At 33.3% G+C, this 18,797-nt stretch overlaps 2 protein-coding genes across 3 annotated transcripts in view; one reads left to right on the top strand and one right to left on the bottom strand.

Annotated features, from left to right (window-relative positions):
• LOC132703615 (A-kinase anchor protein 200) overlaps nt 1-18,797 on the top strand; it is a 143,860-nt gene that overhangs the window by 23,129 nt on the left and 101,934 nt on the right. The window contains exon 1 of one of the 2 annotated variants that reach the window (XM_060672976.1): nt 12,808-12,962. The exons of the other annotated variant lie outside the window; for it this stretch is intronic. The gene's annotated coding sequence lies outside the window, so the exon portion shown is untranslated. Of the gene's footprint in view, nt 1-12,807; nt 12,963-18,797 lie in introns of those variants that run through there. 2 annotated transcript variants of the gene reach the window in all.
• Nucleotides 508-12,156, bottom strand: LOC132702859 (uncharacterized). The gene is made up of 4 exons (XM_060671697.1): nt 12,093-12,156; nt 10,226-10,321; nt 4,574-4,841; nt 508-640 (listed from the first exon to the last, which is right to left on the bottom strand). The coding sequence occupies exons 1-4, from the start codon at nt 12,154-12,156 to the stop codon at nt 508-510; spliced, it is 561 nt and encodes a 186-aa protein (XP_060527680.1).

Here is an 18,797-nt window from a genome sequence, read left to right on the forward strand (position 1 = left end):
TTGTCCTATTGGTCGCGCGAGGTAAAACGTGTTTTACTTACTTGCCCTATAAAATGGTTATCACAAAATTATAAGTCCGAACGAGCAAGGGAATTGAACCACAATAAATGATAATAAAATAAAAACATTCTAATTGAGTTCGCCAAGTCATAAATTTCCAAAAGACTGTAAACATCGTGTATATAGAAAACCAAAACATTTAAAGAACCTTGTTCTAAGTTGTAAAAAACTTATTAACAATTAGAGACTTGTTTCACTCCAGTTATAGTGAAACATACAAGTCATGAATCATTTCAGTATGGTTTTCAGAATAACGGTAGAGTATGAAAAATCATTGACTTAGTTATTAAGAGTAAGGTCTTCAAAGATTTGATAATTATGATAATAATAATAATTATAATAATATAAATAAGTGTTAAAATATTGTATGTGTGTTTATTCAAATTAATGTGATTTATTTAGACGTTTATTTACATTACATTTAGTTTTGTTAATAAAAGTACAGACTTAAACAAAAGTAGTATCTTTAATGTGTTTATTATAGTAATCGGTATCACTTTTAAATGGCCTGGGTTTCGAATTGTTTCCAACCTTGCACGCGTTTTCACTTTCGTCGCAATCGTCCCAAAATAGTATTTTGCTGCAAAAATTATTAGTAAAAGCAGTGATTTAGTTTTTTTCTTCGAAGCTAAGTAACTATATATCATTATGTTTTTAGTGTAATCTAATCAGTCAGGTGTTCTTTAACTTCGAAGCAAAGTGTATGTATAAATATATAAACAAAAAGAAAAAGTTTCAAAGCAGAGTTGACATAGTTAACTGACGTTGCCGGTAGGATCAGCTAAAAGTCTTATCAAAATTACAGTACTTAATACTATATTAAAGATGTGTTTTCCAGATATTTAGTGAAATAACTTAGCAAAATTGTTGATAAATCCCTAAGAGTCCAGACCTTTTATTTGTTTCGTTGTTGATATTGCAAATAAATTAGATTTCGACGGTATCCTTAATCATTGAATCAGCTTTTTGCAATGACTTGGAACAGATAAAAATGTCTTTGGTTTTATATTGCTTGTCCCCATGGAATGTCCTAGATGCATTCTTCGATCTAAATGGCACCCTCAGATATTCCCAGCGACAAAAGGTTATTTTCAGAATGTCATCTGCCAGCATTTCTATCTGCTGGAATACGGAAGTGAGATCTAAGTTTATCTAAGTGGGTAATTAAGCTTCTTATAGTCCACTATCCATTTTTGCCTACCTGATGCGTCTTTCGGGTCGAAAGTACCCATTATTCTTTGACCAATCATTTTCGGAATCATATCCTGGTTTTATTTGCTTGTAAACTTAGTGGGCAAGCAAATTAATTTTTTTTCTTCCAGATGAATTTTGGATAGATCTTATTTATTTTTACAATTATAGTTATGTTATATTTAGTGCTATTTAAACTACTTATGTGCAGAATCGGTTGGGCACATTGAACAAAAAAAAATAATGGTAACACCATTATCAATAGTGACACAGCAGACTCGTGAAACCATTAGACAGTGTTTGGTGGTTTCATGACGAGGTAAAAGGAAATTGTTTGTTGTATTCTAGCAGATCTTTTTATCACTAATATCTAAAAATCAGGGATAGAAACATTTATTTAAATTTAAATTTAAATTGCAACGAAGTCTCACAAATGGCAAAGCTGAAAAACTGATGTGTACCGGAACGCTTAAATGTCTTTAAACTGTCGAAGCGATCAAATTCTGTCCAGTTGAACATGCACTGTTCAAAAATGCTAACTGCGCTGTTGTCAGATTTACCTCTTTTAATTAAAAAAATTCTCAGAATTTTGCGGTTTTTAAAGAAGTGGTGAAACTGAAAGGTTACCAGAATTGTAAATATCATAGCGAAATCAGACATTTTGAAATTACGAGACGTTGAAGTTTGATATGCGCAATTCATTACAAGAAACATAAGTAGGACATTCCCCCAGATATTGAATTTAGCGTTCCAGATTTGACAGTTTTAGAAATATTTACTTTTTACTAACTCGGTACAGCAATACTCGCTTCTTTGTATAAAAATTTTGTTTCGTCGACTTGCTGACTGCGCCAATTGACTTACGCGATGCGTCAATCTCGTATTTATAACATATCGCGTAGTTAACTGTATAGGAGAATTCACCATTGATGGCAGATTAGATACATTGTTGATTTGTTATAAAGTATCATAACACCAGAAAGCTAAAATTGTGGGGGCGGTTGACCAAGACATCGTTTATTAGTTCTGTCACCATTCAATTGAAGCAACGAATGTTCAAATTTTTTGGCAGCTATTTTTGAAACACTATGCCTTTATCAAAAATGTTAATAGCATTTAAGGGATTTTTATCAAGTAAAAGCCATCTCGTAACGTAATACCTTAATGGCCTTTTAAAATTATGTTTTAAATTGTTATGTGGTAGACCATATCTACATATAACTAAGTGGTTAAAATAATAGTAAAAAAATACGTTCAGCCTCTATTCTTTGCTTGATGGGGCATAGTACTGCGGAAGTTACAACTGATTTGGCTGCCCTAGCTAACCACGCCAAAACCCAATTTTCCCCATTTAGCATTATTTACTTCGGGTTAAAAGTTCTAAACCATTTTAAATTTTAAAATATTGCCCACTGATTTCCTGTTTAAAATAATACTCATAGATCCCTTTTGGACCTCCTTATTTTATATCCTTCAATGCAATACTTAATACTGCTAGATGTATGCATCCGTTTGATTTCAAAGTGCGATCTCAGTACAAAACCATCAATAGATTGACATTTTTTTTTCAGAATTATTTGCAATTTTATGTGTAAGGTTAGTTAGAGTAGTAAGTCGTTAGTAAGAGATACGAAGTTGGTTAAATAACAATTGCAATTCGTTTTGACTTATTTGTTAAATATTAAAGTTTTAATTACATTTTACTTCGGCAACTAATTATTACAGTAGCAACCGGAGAAGAACGCACTTATTAAATTAATTGCAAATTGAAAATATAAAATTTATTTGGTCCCGTAAACTAGGTAAGAATACAGCCTGGAATCATGTATGATGTTCAAATCGAAAGCCATCTGCTTCAATTCCTTTTTGCGATAAGCCTTGGCAATTTTAATATGGCACTAAATTGGGTTGTAGTTAATTTATGTTATTAAGGGTTTCGCGATATAAATTTTATATTTTATTTATTTTTTTATTTTTTTTTAAATTTTATATTTTATTTATTACAAAGTCTATTTGAGATAAATGTTTTTATCCACCTTATTTTTTTATGTACATCAATTTTAGGAAGATATTGTTTGGTAACTAATTAGGTGTGATATATACATTTATTTTTGGAACGGCGAACTCTTTCGAACTGATAATAAGAATAAGTTGATGTGCACACAAAACCGAAACGTCTTACTTAATTATTTATTTACTTAATATTGCCATCTTGTAGGGGAGAAAAGGTGGTCATTTGATTTTATAAAAAAATTAAGGCCAGGCAAAAATACAAAAGAAATTGCTGATTTTCATTTTTCCGCACATCTCCCGAACTAATCGGAATTTTCTGTTTTGTAGTTAAGCGTTAAGCATCTGTAACTCTTTTGGTGCTAGTAAATTATCTTGTAACTTAGAATCAATATTGTGTTAAATCGTTTAATTAAAGTATAAGCAGTTAATATGTGTGTTAGTTTTTGTTACACAGAAAAATATCATCTCTTTTTGTGTTATATAAACACTCATAAGCATTTTTTTGAACGCTTTTGTTTTCAGCGTTTATTTTCTTTTTATTGTTGCTTTTTCATAAATATGCTATTGGAAATATTATTTATACCTTTAAATAAACGTTATTATTAATATTATTATCAAAATGCGCAACTTTGCCTCCATTTAATCGACTTCCTATCTCTTACGGTTTCTGAGATTCCAATGGTCCCCCTCGAATTTGGGACTCCTGTATGTACAGCAAATATGGCAAAATAACTCGATGTTTACGAACACTTCCTTCGTCGAAATTCCAAATTATATATTCGTACGTGACATATTATTTATAAGATTATCCAATATTTGCCAAAATAATTTATAAAATGTTGGGGGGGGGGGGGAGGTTCTATTTAAAGACTGTATGAAAGCGGTATAATCGCAAGTTGGAAATTGAAATGCCCCTGTATAACACATGTCAGACTTCTCTACACGCAACGAGTACATATGGCCTTGGTAAACTATGCCCAAGAGTTTATCTTTCTACGAGTACAAATATAAGGAAAATGATTTTTTTAAAAGAAAATCGCTATAGATAATGTTAGGGAATGATTATAAAAAAACATTTAGAAACCTACGAAACATGTGATAATATACTTTTTCAAATCAAATTCAGTTAAACTCTGAAGAAGCCAACAAAATGATTGGAGAAACGTCAGCAAGTGTGATTTATAAACAACTGACGCAGGAGGAATCCAGAAGATTTGTAAATAGCAATAATATACGTTTTCTAGAAACGTTTAACCCGCAATCCATCCTCAATCATCGTCTATATGTTCCCTGATAAAAACCAAGATACCTTATGGGGTTACTTTTTGTTTCACGCATGCCCACGCATTGATCAGTTGTCAGTTTTAGGGTGGCTATTGCGGCGAGTTCTTCGTTAATCGCGTCGTTTTCGCTGACACAGAGAACACCTTCGGTCCGTCTAAATGTCGAACTCGTGCCATTGTATCTTTTATCTTCAAACACCTGAGCGTAAGCCTCATAAACGGGCCCTTCCGTCTTGAAGTCTCCGTCGGAGAAGAAAGGCAGACCGCTATCCGAGCTTTCGTTTTCACCGGGTCCTAAAGGGTGTTAATTAAGCACCAGTGTTAACTAAATTGAGACTAGTGTTATCCAACAAGACATAAAGAAAGAGACATGGAATGTAAATGTACAATGTTCGCAATTTCATTGAAACGAAGAAGGGTATACTTCGACCAGAAATATAGTGGTTTTACAACCGACCACGTGATGAACTTTGCCTATTGTGTATTTATTTATTGTGTATTGCATACACCCTGTTGAGCAGACCCTTACCCGTAAACATTCCAGGACCGTCCTAGGACTTTATCTACCTACACTAATAAGTGGGAAATAAGTATGTTTTCAAAATTTTTCACCGAGCAATTCTTGAAACATGTACTTAAAAAATTAGTACAAAGTAACAATTTATTAGGTTCTATTTCTACATAGTACCATTATTAACTTACAAAATATTAAATATAATGAAAATAAAGTATTAGTCATTTAAAAAGTCACTATCGCTACTGTCATCACGTAGTTCAATGATCAACTCCGCCACTAATCGTTCACTATAAATATTTTCTTCTTTTTATATATTTTGATTTTATATATCTTATATTATGGTACTGTCACTAAATTTTGCTGCCGTGTGATTTCTTCTTGTATGCGCTTTCAACTCGGACCAAATCATCTCAATCGGGTTAAATATACAATGATACTGGGGTAATCTCAAGATTTCATGTCCGTTTCATTGTGCTATCAAATCGACTTTGTAGTCTTTATTAAAATGTTTTATTTTTAATAATTCCGGAAGTTGTTTTTTCGTGTAGTTCTCTTCAAAATATAAAATATTTTCTTACAGAAATTCTTTTATTTCTTCTTTTTCTGAAGAAGTATCTGTTTTTTTATGACGTACCTTTATCTACCGCCAATATAATCTATAGTCTATACAATACAAGAAGAAGAAAGTTGTTAATCGACAAGCACACAAGACAAAAATGATTATTTTAAAACTTACCTTTGAAATAAATACTGTGCATGTACTTAGCCCTAGGGTCAGAGAGAGAATCAGGTAAAGTCTGTTCATAGATATAAGAAAGGGACTAGCTGATTCGAATTAAGGAAAGACCCGGGCAAGCTGTAAGAATGAAATATAGTCGAACAGGTCCGTACTTTGCTTAGAATTTAATTATTTGGGGTTTTGTTAGGAAAATAAAATAACAAATTATTTTTATTACCTACTTAAATTACTTAAAATTATTCACAAAATATATTAGTATCACTATCGCTATCGTCGCCTGTTCTAATTATTATTTGTTCTATATTATTTGCAGTATCGATATACGATTGTTCTGCTTTTTCTATATGTTTAACAGAATTTTCCCAACTTTGTGGAGGGATGTTAAAAACTTCGGTTTCTATAATCTTGAGGATATTGAAGTTGAATACGGGGAAAAATATGGTTATGACGAATGGCAGATTTCAGTTGATGCCAAACATGGGATTAAATATAAAAATATACAGTGGTAAGGAGGAAGCCTTAAAACTGTATGCCCTAGATTTTTTGCATAATTTTCACAGACGTATTCCTTTTGTAGGTTCAAGCTTCGTGAAAATAAATGTCGTTATTATACATGTAGTTTTGGATTGTTGCTGTTGTGTCTCATGAGGAAGGGGTTTTAGTCAACTATCTACTGTGATAGCTTGCATTGTCCATTACAATTACGCTATTAGGAGGAATGTTTGGAACCAGTTTGTTTTTAAACCAACTTTCAAATAAATCAGCGGTGGTGTCTTCATGGTAATCCAGAGAAGAATCTTTAATATTTTTCGCAGACAGAGAAAGTCCATTTGGAATCCAACCATCTTTAGAGCCAGCTTGCAAAATAGTTATTCTTTTAACTCTTTTTGATGGCGCGTTTGTTTTGCACATCAGTTGAGTCAACCCAACCCTTTTCCGGGGTATCATAAGTGTCGAACCAGGTTTCATCTAAGTAAATAATTGGCCTTTGTTGTTCTCTGTAAATCCTAATTTTTTCTAGATATTCCAGTCGCCATATCCGAATTCTAAAAGATTCCATTAAAACTTGACTTTTGTTAGTTTTTTTAAATCTAAAACCCATTTGTTGAATACACTTCCATAAGGCAGTTCTGCCACATTTAACACCGGTTTCATCTTTTTCAAGCCTTCTAATTAAAATATCTAATGTAGGCACGCTTTGTTCCTCGTATAACTGGTAAATTTTACGCCGTATTATATCTTGATCACTTTCATCTACACTTGAGAAAATGTCAGCATCGCTTCTTTTTTCCCTCGTTGAAATGGAATTATTCACAATTTTCCATACAGTTGATGTTGGAATTTTCGTCAATGTGGCCGTTTCTTCTAAAGATGCTTGGCTTGCTGGCACCACGTTCAATGAGAGTCAATTAAACATTCTTTATAACTTCCTTAGTCTCAATGGAATAGTGTTTTCTACATGTGGGCGGGAGCATCTCCTGAGATACACTAGACTCGCACATATTTCGCATAATTCGCACACGATTCAACACACGCTGTATTACACACGAAATAAGAATGATTACTAATAAGTAGTATACCAAACCAAAGAATATTAAACACAGGTAGGTATAAAATTATTTTCTATTACGGACCACAATTTTACCTGAATTTAAATACCGTAACATTTAACATTGTATGTTATGACCACCCTTGGATAATACCATTGAAAAGCATTTGGTCGCTTTCTTATATCTATGGACAGACCATACATAAATACGTACTTAATGGAAGGATCACAGTCAAATACCTCCATAATATATACGAATGTATTGCAATGTAGATTAAACTTTTAAGATACCTAAGATGCCTATCATCTCATGTTGAAACAACCGCTTTTCCTTATTCGGAAATACCCCGCAGCATCCAGCACGGTCCATTTACGTTTCAAATAAATGTTTCTAGTTTCTACAAATATTCGTTACGGTCCATCTCAGGCAAGACTTACTTACGGTCCTGCGAAGGTCTGCGGTTGATGTACTGTAAAATACTTAACACGTCAACGCAATAAATGCACTATATTTTTGGTCGTATTATACGCGTTTACGTCATGACCGCGACATCGAATTTGAACCTATAAACATTTCTTTCGTAGTTTTTTTTAGAATTCTATGATAATGTGACGAAATTTTATTGTATTTTTTGGTACCTTGGAAAGGTGGTAATGCAGCGTCAAGTGGATTTTCCAGCAAATCCCTCATCCTTCTCCTCCGGCCCGTGCACTGGCATAAGATACACAAAAAAACAACGATCAAAACCGAAAACCCCAGAAATAACACGAAGGTGACTTTATCGCGGCCACTTCTGCAATTTCTCTCGTCGTTTCCACCTGGACAGTGTTTAATCCCGTCGCAAATCTCGCTCGGCTTTAAGCAGGTGCTTGTTTGGCCACATCGTATCGAATCGGGGCAATATTGCCAGTTGCAGCCGAGCTCGTCTTCACCCCGTTCACAATGAAGGGCGCCGTCGCACCTTTGAGCGTCTACGTCGTAGCAGCGGTTGCCGCAGGGCACTTTTCGCGGACCGCAGACCTCCTTACAAGAGTATAAACCTAGACAGACATCACCGCTTCGATTCGTGCACTTGAAATCCTCGCGAGGACATCGAATGACGTAACTGGTATAAAACAACGATACCAATGCATTTCCGGGGTGAGATACCACGACCGTTGCGTTGACGGGCATCGTGACGGAAATATCCGTTTGATTACATAAACTGTAGTAAGTCGTGTCGTTTTCCGTACTTTTGAAACGGAAGCAGCTACCCATGTTCCGTTTGTCGAGATGTACGTTGATGACTGTGTCCCGCGGGGTTTTTATAGTCCACGAACAAATCGTTGCGGGAAATTCGGGATCGGTTCTTATCACCCCTTTCGGTTCTCGATAAACGCTTGGTCCGCAAAAATTGCTTGAGCTCTCCGAACGCTCGAAGATTATGATCAGAACGAACATTACTGCTTTCGGAAATATTTTTGACATTTCCGAGGCAGATGTCGGATGCCTGGGTGACGAATTAGCAAGATTAAGGTTTTGATTTTAAGGTTTTCCATTTAACATCATGAGAATAATATTGTTTTAATAAAAACTATTGGTTCCCCTGTACATTTTATAGCAATGTTGTAATATAACTTTTTGAAAGGGTCGGTATGATTAACTCATGTGCCGAGTTTGACTAAATTTTAATAAGCCAATCTTTTAGAGCAATTTCAACAATTAAAACGTTTTATTATCCAATTCGAATCCAAGGCGCCCCAATAAATAACTACAAATGTTCAGTGAAAAATATTGATAATAGAATAGAAGGAAGGGCTAATAAGATATTTGAACATTTTACTGCATGTGGAGAAAAACAAAATGACTAGTACGAGGATTCTTGGACCAGCTGTAAATAAACATCACGCCACAGTGTTGCGCACATAAAAAAAAAACAAATATTTTGTCTATCAATACGAAAAGCAGCAAGAGCTCCAAGAAGGCGATGTAGAAAGCAAATAATGATAGGGATTGTTAAAAAATATATTTGTTTCACTGTTATTCAAAGATTCAAAACTGTCGGTGTTGGAGCCAAGACAATGCATATCGTCACAAAATAAATATTACGGTGGGAATTTGCGGACTTCATATTATTGGATCATTTTTTATGGTCTCACGGCAAAAATTTATTTGGACTTATTTCAAATCAAATTGAATCCTCACTTGAAGAATTTGTTTGCGAAAATCAAGATATCTGGTACCAGATGAATGGCTGTCCTGCCCATTATACCCGTATGGTTAGGGAGTATTTGGGAAATACTTTTAACAGCAATATTATTAGCCCAAGGTGCCTTTGATCACCCAGGTCCTCTGACCTCTTGCCGAACGACTTCTTTCTGTGGGGTCAGTTGAAAACTGTAATTTATGAAAATGTTAAATTTGAAAATCTTAAATGGTTACAAAAAGATATTTCCTTAGAATGTGACAGGATTTCACAATATCGGGTAAACAATGTTAGAAAAGAATTTTATGATCGCTTAGGATATTTATGTTTATTTATTTATAAATTTATAGTCGTTCCTTGAAGATTCCTTGTTGCTTAAACCGGCCCTTAATGAAATTCATGTCAAGAACACTTTAAGGGACAAGGAGGTCTTAGGAACCGAGTACGAGTTTGTTCCTGAGAAAAACATAATGATATATCTACATACTTAGTTTATTTTGAATGGGTGACTAATTTAATTCGATAACTGAATATTGGCATATTAAAATTTATTCAAAGTCAAATCGTGCCGGCCTCCTCAGCAAGTTATATTACAACCTTGCTATGAAAAATGTACACCGTGTATATGTAGCTCCGGTAAAAATTGATGCGCCGCGCCTAAATTCGCAATAAATAAATAAATGATACCTGTTTTGGATGTTGTCGGGTAGTTTGAGCTGGTCAGAAGAAGAGCTCCCCTCTTGTACGCCGGGCTTTGAGAAACGTTTATATCCTTTTGCAAGGCTAAAAAGTTAATTGGGAAATTATTATTTATAAAAATGTCTGTAATTTAGTTTAACTTTCTATGTAAGGTTACGTTAATATTAGAATGCACAGACAACAATAATAACATACAGACCATACCTTATCGCTATTTAATGGTATTAAAAGTCTAGAGAGTTTTGTTGGGATTATCACCAACTAGCTAGAGTGTCTATGAAACACTACGCTTTGAAATCACCCTGCTAGGAATCTTCCAAAATTGCTCAGCTCCATTAAATTTCTCACAAACAAGTAGTTCTATAATACCGGAGTTAGATTATATGTATCTTTAATGGTTTTCAAGATACCCTATAGGGGGCAACGAATTTAGGATGCACCGTACATTGTTAAAACATTCGCTTTGACCTTAACAAACAGGAAACGATTATATGAATGAGGTCTGAATATCGATACGGGCAACATTTCAAGCATTGCTAAGAAGCTTTTACGTATGCAATGTAGGCGTAGAATTTTTTTTTAACAAAACGCAGACCATTTTTTCCATAAATGCCATACCATTGTTGACTTAAATAAAAATCGCTTGGTGTGCTGCTGCTGTTTGGTGTAAGCACGATAAAAATTGACTGATTGACTGATCTAAATTAAGTGTTCATCTTTGGTAATTGAACGATTAAATAGCAAACTAGTGGCATTTTTTCCACTGATTAAAAACACATTGATTATAAGGTTTGGGAAAAAATGAATAAATAAGGACTCTTTAAATGGAACGCCCTGTATATTTTTTACTCTAACGTTGGTAAATCATCAACGGAACGAAACAGGTCATATGCAATACTAGCCTAAAATTGAAAATAACCGAATTATCAGCACATTTCTCTTTTAGGCTAAGATGGCTGTGAGTGGTTGCGAAATAAAACTTCATTTTGCTTTTATTGATGGGCATTTAACCTGACTTGGTCTTTCGTATCGCGTCCCCCTATCAAACAGCTCTGTTTAAGAGGTCTTTTAACTATAAACAATATCCCCCTCAACATAAAAAGTCTGGGTAAGTTCAAAATCAGTTTTATAATTTAGGGTAAAATCTATAGGTACAGCATGTGCATTTCGTTCTTGTTTTTGTGCCAGTTTAATCTAAATTCCTTTTTGACTTTGTTTAACTCAGACTTTTTATTGCCTTTTTTTGTTTTCGTTCTGAAAGGGCTGTATGGCCATATATTGTCCTGCCTTTAGAGGAATCTATTAGCAATTAATCAACTTAGCATTAAATAAATATGTTCAAACATTACATTACAATTCAAACATTAAATTAGAATTATAGTATATTTAAAAAATAATAATAATTGTAATAATTGATATATAGTGGATTCACTGTATGGTAGCAACTAAACTTTTTGAAAATGTCTTGACTATATTTCGTGTGACGCAATAAGCATTGTCCTGTGACAATGTGCATTAATAGGAGAAAATAAATAAAATTGAATAATTATTAAACCTAAAGATAAATAAATAAATAAAAGGTTTACTTTTTAATTCCAAAGAGTACAACAACAATTAAACAATAATTAAAAAATAAATAATAAATACAAATATCTGTTGCGGGGGCACTGCAGCCTTTGCTGCATACCTCTTTTCGGTCGCCATTTTTCTGTCATTCTGTTTCGTCTTTCATGTTGTCTCTTCTAATTCTGTGTTCCCATGTTGTCAGTAGTCTTCCTCTTTCCTTCGGTTTCTATTTGGCCATGCCAGATAGTTGTCTTCTTTCTATGTTGTCCATTGCTGAGAAAACCCTTACAGTCCTTTTCCTTATGTCCTCGTTCCGTACTTTTTTCTTGCCAGTTGCCAGCATTCTGATCCATACGGTAGAATTGACTCTACTAATACATTAAGTAGTAATAATAAGCATTTATCTTAGAATTCCTTTCACTTTCATCATATTTTCCTAATAAAAAAAACTATACAACACAACATGTGTATAAACTTAAACAAATTCAGCAATCAATTCAATCCCACTAGTTATTCGTTTTTCATGTCTTACTTTTCATTTGAACTTCTTTAAATTTAAATGTAATTGTAATAATTGTCTAAAGATAATGATAGTTACGCTTAAAGACTTAATACAAATTAAAATGTGACATACTTAGAGATAATTTTCAAATAAAAGAGAAACGGTAGTCCATGGACTTAACAACAATCAAAATATGACATATTTAGAGACAATTTTGAAATAAAAAGCAAAACATTATTGCGTTATTTTGATACTATTTTCTTTTCGAAAAATTAACCATCTTTTCCATAGCTCGCAAGACAGAGACGACGAATAAAGATCACGTAACCTTGGCGCGTACAAGTGTACCACACATCACTGACACAGTTCGTTCCCCCTTTTGTTATATTTTTCGTCGGCTTTATTCGACAACTTAAATGAATCGTACGTATTTGATGAGCGGAATTGAACGGCTAAGCGAGTTCGGGTTCGGGCAGGGAATAGTTTCCTATCGTTCGCTAGATACGGAAACAGTTTAGATTGGATACGTATTCTTACGTGCGCAACGTGACGTTTTTCGGAGTGTTTATTTCTGTTTATTTATGGTTGCTTTTTTTAATTGTGTTGGGTGAAGTTGGTGGTTTGTTTTGATTCGCTTGATGTGTATTTTTGACGGAGGTATGTTTTATGTGTTTTCTGAAAAGTATCTGCAACATTTGCATGGGGGGGGGGGTTTATACCATATCTCGAAATCTGTGAGTGTTATAAAAAAAAGGTGGAATACGAAACTTGCTTTCTATTTTACTTTTTTTTTTAACATAATATCCTATATTTTACTGCATTTTTAAATACTACTTTAAAAAACCAAGCCATGGGATACACATATAAATATGTGTATCCCATGTAAATTTTTAGGTGGTCAAATATTGGCTAAAATACATTTTGACAATGAATGACAACACGACAATCCGTGGCAGTAACAAAATTTTTATTTGTGATTGTTGTACGTTATTAAACGCGCTGTAATTTAAAGCTAAATATGCGTCAATCAATTGAAGAAGAGGTAACCATAATTAAATTGTTTTCAGTTTATTTTCCTGGTATACCTTCGATTTCAACAATTAAACGTACTATTACCCAATTCGATTTCAAAGGCACCGTAATAAATTACTGCAAATATTCAGCTGAAAAAGTCGATAATAGAGCAGAAGAAAGAAACAATAGAGATCTGAAAATTTTACTGCATATGCATATGGAGGAGGAGGACAAAATGAGTAGTATGAGGATTCTTGGACAAACTGAAAATACGATTAAGGACTTAGAGAAGCATTTTGTTTTGAAATTATGGAAAAAGAAAATAATGATAGGGATTTTTCTAAAAATATTTGCTTAACCGATGTACATTCATACTCAAGAACGAACCAAATGTTCAATACTGTCGGTATTGGAGCCGAGACAATGAATATCCTTTTGTTCATACTCGAAGCCAATATCGGACATCATATTATTGGGCCATTTTTTATGGACTATTACCTCACGGCAGAAACCTATTTGGACTTACTACAATATCAAATTGAACCCACTAGAAGAAGTTCGCGAAGATCAGGAGATCTGGTGCCAGATAGATGGTTGTCCCGCCCATAATTCCCGTATTGCTAGGGAGTATTTGGGAAATACTTTTGGGAATATTATTGGCCCAAGGTGCCGAATCCGTTATAACACAACTTGGAGTCGATACAGGTTTTAAATTATTTGAAAAAGGAAGTACCTAATTTAGATTACGTATCTGTCATAACTACAATAATAAATAATACCATATAGTCAAGACTGACATCTAGTTGGTTTACATTATCGACTTGGTTAAAAGTATCGCATCTTATGAACTAAGAGTCTCATGTTCGACAAATCCTGAACTGGCAGGTAGCACAATGTTGGAAATGAATTTTATGATCGCTTAGGATATTGTTTAACTGTTAATGTTGTTTGAACATTTACTTATAAAATGTTTATTTTAAATAATGTTTCTCAAGGCAATGTTTTTTAGCTGTATTTTTGTTATAATTATTAATTATTTTTAATAAAAGGCTTGAGGGTCAAATTGATAAAGCTTTCTTGTTGCTTAAACCGCCGTTTAATTGAAATTTATTCCAATAAAGCTTTAAGGGACAAGGAAGGATTAAGAACCGAGTATAAGTTTGATCCTAATAAAAACTTATATAAAATATACGTACATACTTAGTTTATTTTGAATGGGTGAAACCAAATATGCATTTGTTTCTTGTTAACCAAGCTTTGTTTGATATGTCGTTGTGCAGCTTGACCTCTTCAAGTTTTTAAAATTGCGTCATGGAAAATATTCGCTGGTATTTGTTGTATTGACCTCTTGCAATTTTGTATTTAATTCAAACTGAAGATTCGAGTATTAAAATTTATTTAAACTCGGTACGTGAGTTACTCATACCGGCTCCTTCAACTTTGCTATGAAATGTTCAGGAGAGCCAATATTTGGACAACTAAAAATTTTCTACGTGCCGTGCGGTAATGCATCACCCGGTAAATCGGCACCGTTATTAGCAAATATCTTCGGGATTCTGGTTTTGTTGGAAAGGTTTTTGTAACGTTGCATATTAGCTTTTAAAACATTCTTCTGCGTAACATATTTTATAAAATATATACTTTTTCTCAGACAAAATACAAAAGGGAAATATTTTTATCAAAAAACTGTTGCTATATTTGGAAAAATTATTTCTTTTCTCACATTTTTTAAATAATATATTTTACCATTTTCGGAAAGGCGAAGCCAACGATATATATGAACATTGCACTGTTTTGAATTTTTTGACAAGTTTTATCAGTTTGGAGGAAATATTAACGCAATTAACCTTAATAATGAAAGCGTCTTTATTATTTTTGGTGAATCTATAATGGTAGTATAATATATAATATATAATAACAGTAATTACATTTGACAAAACTTTTCAAAAACAAAATTAATAATTTTATATTAAATTTTCCACATGTCCACCATTTTCAATAACCCGAGTTATTGCACTTAATAGATAATTGGTCGCATTTAATTGGTTAATTGCATGCCGAATTTGGTGTAACGCAAAAACTTCTATGGGTTTATTTTTGTATAGTATTTGTTTTAAATTGTCCCACAAAAAGTCCAGTGGGTTTAAATCGGATCTCCTTGCTGGCTATAACATTTTACCCAATCCATTGTGTAAAGTTTCCTTTCAAATGCAGATTTTTTTCGATTATGTAATGTTAATGTTAATTCTAAAGAAGATGAGTCCGAAGGCAACCCCACACGTACCACTGTTGCTCTTCCTTACATTCAAAACATCACGAACCACATATCATAAGTTCTTAAGAAATATAACCTCAAAACCACATTTCACTTGTCCAAAAATCTCTCAACATTTTCGATCGCGAGCGAGTTTCAGTTAAGATCTGAAAAAGCCAACAGGATGATTGGCGAAACGTCAGCAAGTTCGTTTCAGAAGTTTTGTACATAATATCGATTCATCCGTCCAAATGATATTTTGTAAAGATGTTATCTAAGAAATGTCTATCCGTCATCTATCTATCCTTAAATTGAAATCCGCCGGTTATAATTTTTGGACTGGTGTAAACTTAAATCCTTTATAAGCCTTAATTTTTAGGCAATCATGAAGGGTTGTTTGTAATAATGTATGTTCCATTTTGAAAAATGTAACTTTATTTGACTATACAAATTGAAATAATACAAAAACTTTTGCATTCAAACTTTTTTTATGACACTCATAGATTTCGAGATAAGGTATAGACCCCTCTTTAACCGGACACCCCGTACAGAATTATTTTACAATATTTAACTATTAAAAATAGGTTATTGTTGAACCGCCGCCACACATAAAATAGCAGCCATTGATGCTAAATAATATAGTTTAGCGAACTTGCCTACTTTTTCCCCTCCATCCAAATATTTGGTTTTGGAAACCCATTAGGAAGCATAAACATTTCAGAGTCGAGCGGTACTGAAAGACTCGTTGTTTCTTACGTAAATAAAATTATAAATTTGGCGTAATGATTGGATGAATACACAAACCGTACATTAGCAGCAATATACGGGGTGCTTCCGCCATTGGAAATGGTAAATGATACGCAGTCGCTCAAATTAATAATAGTAATTAATTAACACAATTAAAATGATTGAATAAAAATAAAAATGACTAGTAAATCACTATGACTGTACAAAAAATCTAAGAACTCTTTATTTATATTTATTTATAATGTGTTTTACTTCGCTGTCGTGTCGTTCTGAGAACTAAATGACTTAAGTCTTTTTTTTTGTAGTTTTACATTTGGTATTTATTCATAAAGGTTCGATATACAGATCGCGAAAAATGTTCGGTTATAGCATTATCGTTAGTGTAAGTTAAACGTAGATTTTAAAAGCATCGAAGTGAGATGCAAATATTTTGTTATATTGCCAAACGCCACCGCAGTTTCATATAATATAAAGCTCCTCCAACTGTAGCCAGGTCTTCGATTCATCAGTCAATGTCTACATTTATGCTTCACAGCAAATCATCACTACGAAAGAAAATACAGCCTTTGATTGACGGGCTGCAATTGAAGAGGTCTGTAGCAGTTCAACCACGTTTCTTAACCGAAGCCCATATCATGACAAGAAGTGAACCATCGATTCCAAATTTAGTAGACTAATTGAATCGTAACCTTGTGAATCGAGGCTTGTCCTAGGGCCGAACGAGCCCCACCATCAATCAGATCACCAGTTTCTAAAACATAAAATGATGCTTCGAAGTTGTATGTAACTGTATAAAGTCTATTTCATCCACAAGTGCCGAAGCTAAGCGTGTGAAATACTCCCAAAATCAATATGACATATGACTAGGCATTAAACCACTTGGACTATTAATGGACTTACATATTTTGTATTGTACCGATATGAGGTTCTTTGCAAGTATAAGATGCTTTTAATTGCATAAAACCTTTTTATTAGTATGTTTCATGAGTTGAGCATAAAGAGCATTATTATTGTTAAATCTTGTGGATGGAGGTTTTGGTGCGGGATTGGATTTCCTAATTCAAACTATTTAAGAATGCTTGAATTTTAGGATCATTCATTAATTCATTAATATTCATACATAAAATATACAACTTTGATACATTTTTGGGACAACCTGTGTAATATGAGCGTAATGTAATTTTAAACAGTACAAATATAATATTCTGTGCCGTGTAGAGTGAACAACCCTGTGGTACCTATTAACAAAAAAAAAATATCAATAGCGGATACCATCCACGTTATCAGTGATTAGTCATGAAACTAAGTAATGTAACCAATAAATTCTAAAAATCTTTGCTAAAGTCAACTTTGTTAAACCAATTCTCTGTTAAGATAACAAAACGTATCGGTCTATTATTTGTGCTCAAATAGTCCACAATCTACTTAAGCTTATTACCCGCGCCGTCAGTAAAAGATTTAATTACAATGTCTTTCTTTTTATGCGATTGTCCCCTGACCTCGATAGTTATACGAACTCTTATCGTGGTGTTCTTGTCTGTATTTAATAATAAACCATACTCATGCGGGTGTTGCACTACGAATACTTATTTCAATTTTTATTAAGCTTCGTCATTGTTCGTTATTATTCTAACTTAGTTTTGCCCTCAGTTTTACCAGTGCTGCCATCATCGTTCCACGTAGCTAGTTTTTTTTTTACTTTTGTATTTATTGATTTCTAATCTAATCTATTTTTTTATCGCATCACAATTTATTTTATATTCTTATGACTTGTTGATATTTTCCAAAAATATTTTAAATCCATAATCTTTTGAATAACTGAACAATTATGTGTTATGTAAAATTTGTCCTCACCATGAAGATGGCGGCTGCGAAGGGAAAACCAACTCCGAAAAAAGAAAAAACTGTTTTTTCGGCTCAGAAAGTGATGGCGACCCTTTTTTGGAATAGAAATGAGTTACCTGAAATGAGAGAAAATGTCTTGTATCATTGTTAGGTCGGAAACTTTTCAAGTGAGTCTCGTATAATATTAGAATTGGAAATGGAGTGATACTTAGGATCTTCATGTTTGTTATAGTATTAAAACGTATTTTTCCCTTTAAAATTAAAATAGCTACTGGACATATTCAACGAAACTATCGATAAGTTTACCCAAAATATTCAGTAAAATTGTCAACTTTTGCTAGGAACTTTTCATAGATAAAATAAGCTTGCTGTTACGAAACTGGCTAATCAAATTTTATAAGTTTTCTAACTTATTCCCCGGACTATTTATTTCTATAATAATATTAATATTTTTAAGTGTTAAATATCATTTCAACAAATATAAAATTTGTGTTTCGATGAAAAATTTTAATTAATTTTACAAATAATAATAATAATATGGCTATAGAGCGTTATCCATATTCTCTGACTAGACGCCATAACTTGGACAGTGGCTCCTTGGTGTAGGTCATTGTGTATGGCTGTTTCCTCCT

This window comes from Cylas formicarius, unplaced genomic scaffold (genome assembly GCF_029955315.1).
Source record: "Cylas formicarius isolate icCylForm1 unplaced genomic scaffold, icCylForm1.1 PGA_scaffold_6__28_contigs__length_40554024, whole genome shotgun sequence".
Classification (NCBI taxonomy): domain Eukaryota; kingdom Metazoa; phylum Arthropoda; class Insecta; order Coleoptera; family Brentidae; genus Cylas; species Cylas formicarius.